The sequence below is a fragment of the Sorex araneus genome, chromosome 2 (assembly GCF_027595985.1).
Source record: "Sorex araneus isolate mSorAra2 chromosome 2, mSorAra2.pri, whole genome shotgun sequence".
NCBI classification, from domain to species: Eukaryota; Metazoa; Chordata; class Mammalia; order Eulipotyphla; family Soricidae; genus Sorex; species Sorex araneus.
In genome coordinates, this window is record NC_073303.1 from 125,720,483 (window position 1) to 125,730,473 (window position 9,991).

Here is a 9,991-nt window from a genome sequence, read left to right on the forward strand (position 1 = left end):
TCACCTCTCCCCCTCATCCCTCCTTTTTATTCCCATCTTCTGGCAACAAGAAATTTTATCCTAGTTGCCTCTATCCTGTCATTCTGAGGATGCAATTGGAATGGAATTCTCCCCTGTGACACTTAGAGAATTTTCTTTTCATGCAACAAAAATGCCCTTGAGATCTCTCCGAGTGATGTTTTCCACAGTTTATTCCTTTTGTTGTTGAGTGCTGTGACCTAGTACCTCTGTGTCACAGTGGAATCATCTACTCATCAGAGGCTATTTGGGCCATCTTGTTTAAGCCTATGTTCACTGTCACTGTATCACTGTCATCCCATTGTTTGTCGATTTACTCAAGCGATACCAGTAACGTCTCTATTCCTCCCAGCCCTGAGATTTTAGCAGCCTTTCCTTACTTGTCATTCCCAACGATTGGAGGCTCTTTCAGGGTCAGGGGAATGAGACCCATCGTTATTGTTTTTGGCATATCAAATATGCCACAGGTAGCTTGCCAAGCTCTGCCCGTGTTACAAAGAAATATTAATAGTTGCTGTCATTGGGCATTTGTTTCCCATTTTCCCATGTACAAACAGTGCTTCGGTCACATGCCTGTAGATGTCTCTATAGTCACATGTGTGAAATTGTTTTTGGAACTGCTGAGTACCAGAGTAGATGTGTTTTGAGTCCAGTAACTGCTTTCTTCCCTTCGCTGTTAGTACTCTTGTTTCATAACAGCTTTATTGAAATTTAACTCACATTCCATAGAATTCACACTTTTTAAAAGTGTATAATTTTTTGGCTTTGGTATATTCAGAATTGTGCAACCATTACTAAAACTTAATTTTAGAACATTTTTATCACCCCCTCTGAAAAGAAACTCTATACCCGTTAGCAGCTACCCCTCCCCTTCCCCCAGCTATGGCAAACTCCAGTCCACCTCTGCTATTTCCCATAACAGAACATTTCAGATAAATGAAATCATACAAGAGAGAGTCTACTGTGACTTTTTCTTGTCCTATTTTCAAGCTTTAGCATGTGTTATCATGTGTCTGTATTCTTTTTATGGTTAAATAATATGTCACTGCATGTCTATACTAGGTTTTATTGACCCATTCATCCATTTGGTATACACTTGTGTTATTTAGGCTTTTCTGACATTCTGCACAATGCCGTCATAAAAGTTCTTGTGCAACATTGCATATGGACAAATCATCTCATTTTTATTTGGGTAGGGCGGGGGCCCTGGAAGTTGACATGCTAGCACATGTGATAGCTTGTAAGAGGGTCTGCTAAACTCCTCCCAAGCTTTTGAGGTCAGCATGTCTGTCTCTCATCCTTTCCATTTTCTACCTCATTCATGTTATCCAAATTAGTCTCCTGTAGACAGCTTACACTTGGGGCATGGCTTTTTATTTTGTTTTTTTTATCCACTCTGCCCTGGGACTGGAATGATAACACAGCAGGATGGGCATTTGCCTTGCATTCGACCGACCTGAGTTTGACTCCTCCGAACTTCTCGGAGAGCAAGCTACCTAGAGTATCCCGCCCTCCTGGCAGAGCCTGGCAAGCTACCCATGGTGTAAACAATATGCAAAAAAAACAGTAGCAGTAAGTCTCACAATGGAGACGTTACTGGTGCCACTTGAGCAAATTGATGAACAACAGGACAACAGTGCTACAACAGTGCTACAGTGCTACAGATGAAGTCATGAACTTTGTATACAAGTGGATCACTCTGCCCATATGTATTTTATTTTATTCTATTTTATTTTATATTGATTTAATTTTTATTTATAATTTTCTTTATATTTTTCTTTTTTATTTTATTAATGAATCACCATGGGCGTACAGATGCAGGTTTACATATTCTTGTGCTTGTTTCAGTCATATACAGCTTGAGTATCTATCCCTCTACCAGTGCCTGTCCTCCGCTGATGACCCCATCATCCTTCCCACCCACTCCCACCCCTCCCCCCTCCCCACCAAGCCTCTTTGGTAGGGCATTCCCCTCTGTTCCCTCTCTCCCTTTGGGCATTGTGGTTAGCAATGGAGGTCTTGGGTGGCCAATGTGTTCGGTCTATAGTCTGCTCTGAGCACGCCTCTCCCATCCCAAGAGGGTCCTCCCGCCACATTTTTTACTTGGTATTCCCTTCTCTATCTGAACTGCCCTTTCCCCCAGGATGTGAAGCCGGCCTCCAAGCCATGGAGCAAATCTGATACTTATTTCTGCTATTCTTGGGTGTTAGTCCTCCATTCTGTTGTTTTATATTCTGCAGATGGGTGCAATTCTTCTATGTCTGTCTCTCTCTTTCTGATTCACTTCACTTAGCATGATACTTTCCATGTTGATCCACTTGTATGCAAAGTTCATGACTTCATCTTTTCTGACAGCTGCATAGTATTCCATTGTGTACTAACATTTCTTTAGCCAGTCATCTGTTCTCAGGCATTCGGGGTTTTTCCAGATTCTGGCTATTGTAAACAGTGCTATGATGAACATACATGTGCAGATGTCATTTTGACTATATCTTTTTGCCTCTCCGGGATATATTCCCAGAAGTGGTATTGCTGGGTCAAGTGGGAGCTCAATTTCTAATTTTTTGAGGAGCGACCATATTGTTTTCCAGAAGGGTTGAACCAGTCGGCATTCCCACCAGCAGTGTAGGAAGGTCCCTTTCTCCCCACATCCACACCAACAGCAGTTGCTTCTGTTCTTTTCAATGTGTGTCAGTCTCTGTGGTGTGAGGTGGTATCTCATAGTTGTTGCCCATAAGTATTTTAAAAGAGGTATTTAATCTTTTTTTTTCTTTTTTGGGTCACACCTGGCGATGCACAGGGGCTACTCCTGGCATTGCACTCAAGAATTACCCCTGGCGGTGCTCAGGGGACCATATGGGATGCTGGGAATCGAACCTGGGTCAGCCACGTGCAAGGCAAACACTCTACCCTCTGTGCTATTGCTCCAGCCCCTTAATCTGTCTTTTAAAAAGATTAGAGTCAACATATAACATCATTATTTTCAGATGTATACAGTAATGATTCCATATTTGTAAAACTCAGAAGTGATCATCGGAATATTATCTAATGTTCATCACAAACACAGTTACACAATTTCTCCTTGTGACAGAACTTTTAAGATCTCTCTTAGCTGTCAGCTTTGTGGTATGGTAATGTGAATGGTTGTCACCAAAGTCTACATTCCACTTTGGTGACAAATTGTAGCTGGAAGTCTGTACCCTTTGAATCCCTTCACTTTTTCTATCCAACTCACCTTTCTGTCTAGCCTCTCTTGACCTCCAGTCTCTTCTCAGTAGCAGGAGTTTGATTGTCTTTTTAATATTCCACAGGTAAGTGACATCATACCATGTTTCTCTCAGTGTCCTCCTGGCCCAGCCACGTTTGGGCCAAAACAATCCCTTGTCTTATTAGGGTGGGTAACAACTAGCAGTACACAGGAGCCGTCCCCAGCCTGGTGCTCTGGGACTGTTCCCGAAGGTGTTCAGAGGACCAGATGTGGGAAGCCCAGTGCCACATCTGGTCCTCCATCTAGTTTATATCTTAACCCCTTGCCAGATGTAGAAACACATACGTTATCTCCTTGTGGCCAACACCTTCTTACGTAGCTGATGTTTCCTTTGCGGTATAGTCACTACTTTTCAGTTGTTTTATGCTTGCCTTTGCTGGCTGCTTTTGGTATCCAACTCAGATTTCATCACCAGACCCACATTAAAGCACCACCTATATCATAGGAGTTTGATAATTTACAACATGGTTCCAATTGTGTTCATTTTCAGGTCTGGTGTACAAAGTTTAAGCACCTTCACCACCGACAAGATGCCCAGGAGCATCTGCCACCCCCCATTGTTGCTCCATCACCCCTGGTCTGGCCCTGGCCATCCTCCCCACCCCCTTCCTGCTTCATAACTAACCTCTGTTCTGGAGTCAAAGGCAGAGGGTTTATCCTCATTCAGTGCTGTGTAGTCCCTTGTTTTATCTCTCTGCAGACCAAAAAGGAGGGGGAGAGAGATATGGAGAGGGGGAGGGGAAGGAGGAGAGAGAGGTAGAGAGAAAAAGCGCCTGCCATAAAGGCAGACTGGGGGTGGGGGGGTGGAAGGAGGAAACTGGGGCATTGGTTGTGGGAAATATGCACTGGTGAAGGGATGGGTGCTGGAACATTATATATAACTGAAACCCAATCATGAACAACTTTGTAACTGTGTCTCACTATGATTTTTAAAAAATTATTTTTTAATAAGAGGAAGGAGATTATGTGGTGTTTTAGTTTCTTCCTCTGACCTGTTTTGCTTAACACAGTGCCCTCAGATTCACGCATGTTGCAGCGAACCACAAGACTTCCTTTTTCCTTTTAGCTGCATAGTATTCCATTGTGTATTTTGCCCACAGCTTCTTTATCTACTCAGGTGTCCCTTGGGCATTTGGGTTCTTTCTATATCCCGGCTGCTGTACTAAGTTTTGCATTGGATATTGGTGTGAATATGTCCTTTCAAATAGTTTTCTGTGTTTCTTGGGATAGATGCTGAGAAATCAGAAATCTGGGTCATATGGCAACTCTCTTCTTTTTTTTTTTTTAAATGCCATATCGTTTTCCACCATAGCTGAACCAGACAACACAGTCTCCAGCCCTGAGCAAGTTTCCTTTCAGCCAACACTGGTTGATTCCTGTTTTCGTGCGAGGGGCCATTCTCACTGGCGTGAAGTGGAATCTCACTGTTGTTTTGATTTGCTTTTCCATGATAACAAGTGAGGCTGAATACTTTTTCATATGCCTACCAGCTGACCAGGTGGTCTAAGCGGGAAAGTGTCTTTTATTTTTAATACTTTTATATTGGTATAAAAGCAATTGTAAGAGCAGCACCTGGTATCCTATTGCTGCTGCTGACTGGATGATTCCTCCTGCATGGACCCCTCGCAAAACATTCTTCCATGTCCCTGCCCCCACTGGGATGGCCCAGGAGCTGGCGATAGCACTGGGTTCAAGTACCAAATCACTAAGTACTGCTGGGAATTACCCCTGGCACCCTGGGATATTTGGAAGCTCCCCCCACCCACACCCATTATTTTTTTGCTTTTTGGTTCACACCCGGCGATGCACAGGGGTTACTTCTGGCTCTGCACTGAGGAATGACTCCTGGCGGTGCTCAGGGGACCGTATGGGATGCTTGGAATCAAACCCGAGTCAGCCACATGCAAGGCGAATGCCCTACCTGCTGTGCTATCGCTGCAGCCCCCCATTGTTTTTTAACCAAATGCTTTTTTTCTTTATTTTGGAGGTAGATATTGAGGTAACATTGGCTTCCAAGGCTATACATGTTGGTATGTTTTAGGTGTAAAATGTTACCATGCCTCCCCCGTCCCTGTCACTCTCCTTCCACCACTATCCCGAAGACCCTTCCCTCAGTAACCTCACTTTGTTGGTCAGTCTTACTTAAGGTTGTTTTTCACCGGACATTGTCCATAACCTGGCTTAGTATCTCTTGGTTCCACATATGAGTGAGAACCAATATTTGTCTTTCTCCTCTGACTTATTTTACCTCCTTGTCATGATAGCAAAAACCAAGATTCCCCTTTACGTCCACTGTGGTCTAGCTATTCCCTGGGGGCCACAGGCCCGCAGCCCCCTCATCCAATCCTGCGTTCTGGGCCCCTGGCCAGGTTCCACTTCTGGACTCTGTGAACAGTGCTGCAGGGAAGGCTGTTCCTCTCAATGCTTCTGTAGCCCTTGATTCTTACTACTCCGCAGTGCCGCTCTGGCTCCTAGCTTAGTAGAAAGCTTCTGTCACTATGAAATAACGTTCTTAAGGTGCAATCACTTGATCCCATTACAGGAAATCACCAGACAGCATATCAGCATTTCAGGGATTGCACTCAAAACGGCGCCTCTCACCAGCGACACAACATTGGGCCTGTCAGCTTATGGGAGACAGGTGAGTCAGACAAATGCCCCCATGCACCTCGCCTGCCCAGGGTGCCGGGGCCGGGAGATGGGCGCAGGGGCAAGCTGCCATGAACAGGTGAATAGTTCAACATTGTGGGGAGATAGCACGGTGGGGAGGGCACTTGCTTGCCACTGCACACGGCTGACCCAGGTTCAATCCCCTGCACCATACAGGCACCTCATATGGTCCCCTGAGCTGACCAGGAGTGATCCCTGAGCACACAGCCAGGAGTAACCTACCTGAGCACTGCCAGGTGTCGCCCAGAAAACAAACAAAGAGAAAAAAAGAAAATATAACAGTTTAGCACTCAGTGTTCCTGGAAGGGAGTTTTCTTGAACCTTTTAAAAAGGATTAACTTGGATGTTTTTTCCTGTACAATGTAATCAAGGGAAATAATTTCCTGAGCTCCCCAGAGGAGAATTATGTGGCTGGGGTTGGAATAACTTTGCACAAGCCAGGACCAGGCAGAGAGAGCACAGGAGACACGACACAAATGCTTGAGTCTCTGGCTGAGTGAGGAAAAAATAAAGTCCAAGGCCTCAGACTCAAGTTTTCATTTCTTTGAAGACAGAGTTAATCATAAGATTAACCATCTCGTGCTCATTAACTTGAACATTGATAGTTTTTAGGCTTATATATCCATGAATGGAGCTTCCTGATATCTCAAAAATTTCATTTATGCTCATTTTAATGGCACATATGATATGTTTATCTCTTTGGGTGGGGGTAGAGGATGGGTCATACCAGGCAGTGCTCAGAACCTACTCCTGGCTCTGCTCTGGGATCACTCCCAGTGGGCCTCATGGAACCCTATGCTGTGACGGGGTTTGAACCTGGGTCTAGTTCATGCAAAGCAAACACCTTACCCTCTACACCATGCCTTCAGCCCCAGAAGTATTAATAATATTAGGGTGAGAAACAGACTGTTTGGGTAGTATTAAGGAATGCTGAATCAGTTCAGCCACCCATCCAATTTTAACTGATAGATACTGAAGCTATTATTGAAAGAAGGAAAATGCCCAAATTTGTGGAATAATCAGAAACTATGTACAATAGGGAAATGTAGAAGTAGAGATACCAGGCTTCCATCTCATTTTAATTTTATTTAACTTTTTGGTTTGGGAACCATACCCAGCAGAGCACAGGGCTTCCTCCTGGCTCCCTGCTCAGGGATAATTCCTGGTATGGCTCAGGGGTCATATGGGGTGTTGGAGATCAAACCAGGATCAACCACATGCAAAGTGAGTACCTTACGCCCTGTTCTATCTCTTTGGCCCTTTCCATGTCATTTTTTACTATCCCATATAAATATTTCATGGAGCTTGAAAAAAAATCACTTAGTCATCTTTGAGCCTGGTTCTTTGTCTGTTAAAAATATGAAGTCGGAGCAATAGTACAGAGGGTAGGGTGCTTGCCTTGCATGTGGCAGGCCTGAGTTTGATCCCCAGCTTCCCATATGGTCCCCTGCCAGAAGTAATTCCTGAGTGCAGAGCCAGAAGTAACCACCCCGCCCTCCAAAAAAGGGAGGGGGAAGGAGAAGAGGAAGAGGAGGAAGAAAATATGCTGCTATCGTAGTCTTGTATCTACAGGATTTTGTAAGAAACTTTGGGAAACCAAAGGCATTTAATAAGCATATGTTTTTTAAAAATTTTATAGTATTTATATTTTTGATAAATAGCTAATATTTTTGTGAAACAATATTACTTTAATTTTGTAAATACCTGCTGATATTACATTATGTATTATAATTATTACTTTTTAGATTTAGTCAGGAAGTCAGTAAAGCATTTGCGCTAGGGAATCATGGAGAAGCAGCGCACCATCACTCCCATCTCCTCCTCAGCCTCCTATCTGGGGCCAGAGGATGTGAAAATGCAGGTCAAGATTATAGAAAAGGTACCTTCCCTCATCACAACTAGTCATACTAAGATGAAGTAAAGTAGATTGATAGCAATTCCTGGTAGTACCCAGTCACACAGGTAAAAGATCTGTTTATGAGCGGAGACAGTACCACAGGGTAGGGCACTTACCTTGAATGTGCCAGACCCAAGTTCAATCCCAGCCGTCATATTCCTCAAACCCCACCAGCCGTGATCCTTGAGCACAGAGCCAGGAGTAAGCTCTGAGTACCTCTGGGTATGACCCCGCCCCACCACAACAAACAAACAAAAACTTTTGTTTATAGAAATTTGTGTAAGTGTAAATTTGTGTGTACATATTTGTGTGATACTTGTAGAAAGGTCTAATCATTAGAAGGGGCTGACATACACTGCCTTACCTTCTGTCTATTTCCTGAGGCAAACATTTCCGAAATTAACCTTGAATATTATTTTTCCAGCCAACCTGGTGCTACTCGAAGTACATAGAAGCTTTAGAACAGGAAAAGCTGCTGCTTAAGATTCAAGAGGAACTGGAGAAAAAGATGTTTCCAGGTAATGTTTGCGTGTGGCATGATTCCCACTGTACAGCCAGCCACACATGTGTCTTAAGGGCAAGGGGCTGTGCTCACTGTTCTTCTTACTTCCCTGTTTCTGTGACGCCTCCTCATTTTTTACAAATTTTAAGTGCAGGGGCTGGAGAGATAGGTGGTGGGTAGGATGCTTGCTTTGCGTGCAGTCAACTGGAGTTCCATCCCCGGCATCATATATGGTCACCTAAGCACCACCAGGAGTAATTCCTGAGTATTCCCTAAAAACAAACCACGTCCAATGCTGTCGTTTTTTCTGAAAAAGAATGTCTTCCCCTGACGCCCAGAGTGAGTTGCTAGTGCTAGTTTGTCTCTGCTTCTTTCTTCCTTTTCTTTTCATGGTTTTGTTTTGGGTCACACCTGGCAATGCTCAGGGGTTACTCCGGACTCTGTACCCGGGAATTACTCCTGGTGGTGTTCGGGAACCGTATGGGATGCCGGGGATTGAACCTGGATTGGCCACATGCAAAGCAAATATCCTACCCACTGTTCGATGGCTCCGGCCCCTTATTTTTAAATTTATAATAATTTATATTGGGAGAGTTTTACGGCCACAAGCCCTGGTGCTCAGAGTTTGCTCCTGGCTCTGTGCTCTGTGCTCAGAAGTGACCCCTGCTTTTGCTCGAGGGACTGTATGTGGTACTAGGGATGGAGCCAGGTCTGTTGTGTGCAAGGACCTGCTCCCTACTAAGTGTCCTGACCCCCAGCAAGTGTGCATGTGTGTGTGTGTGTCTGTGTGGGCGGGGGGAGGAGAGAAAGAGGAAAAAAAGAGAGAGAGGATACAGAGAGAGAAGAGAGAGGGAGAGAGAGAAAGAGAGAGAGGAGACAGAGAGAGGAGACAGAAAAGATAGAGGGGAGAGAGAGATAAGACAGAGAGAGAAAGGAGACAGACAGAGAGAGAGAGAGAGAGAGAGAGAGAGAGAGAGAGAGGAGGAAGGAATCAGGCATTGTGCGAGTACCCCCAACATCAGGAGCATTTTCTGTCTGTGTGTGTCCTTTTCTCTGTGTGTCCTATGTCTGTTCTGTATCACATGTCTGTGTCCTCTGTCATGTGTGTATCCTCTGTGTGCTCTGTTGTGTTGTGAGTCTTCTGTGTGCTGTATGTGTGTGCTGTCTGTTCAGAGTCTGTCTTGTATGTATCTGTGCACATCTTCTGTATGCTGTGTCCATGTGTGTGTCCTCCATGTGCTGTGTCCGTGCGCATGCTTTGTGTGCCACATCCTGCAGAGGAGGGAGGCACCCGTACCTTCCTGTACTGACCCTTTGTCCTCTTTCCAGAGTGACCAGCTGGGAGCACATCCAGCTGCTGAGGGCTGCATGGTAAGTCAGACCCCACCACACCCCTCGAACACACCCTCAGACACACAGCGATGCCCATGCACATGCACCAGACACGCTCACACACACACATGCACACACATGTCCGGCCGAAGCCCCTGCTTCTCTCCTGCACTCGGTCAGCACCTCAGTGACCTTCTGAGGAAACCGCTGTTCCCTGAGCCTTTCCCCACTGCCTTTTCCCCCACACTTGAATAAGACAGCTGACAGACTGGAACCCGGTTCTCACGAGACGGTTCTGATGAAA

At 45.0% G+C, this 9,991-nt stretch overlaps 1 protein-coding gene across 1 annotated transcript in view; it reads left to right on the forward strand.

Moving 5' to 3' along the window:
- The window catches only part of RGS22 (regulator of G protein signaling 22), a 140,009-nt gene extending 130,309 nt beyond the window's left edge, over positions 1-9,700 (forward strand). The window contains exons 24-26 of the mRNA XM_055128220.1: positions 5,829-5,927; positions 8,278-8,371; positions 9,685-9,700. Coding sequence (XP_054984195.1) covers positions 5,829-5,927; positions 8,278-8,371; positions 9,685-9,689 — 198 coding nt within the window. The 3' untranslated portion in view covers positions 9,690-9,700. The remainder of the gene's footprint in view (positions 1-5,828; positions 5,928-8,277; positions 8,372-9,684) is intronic.
- Positions 9,701-9,991: the final 291 nt, after the last annotated feature.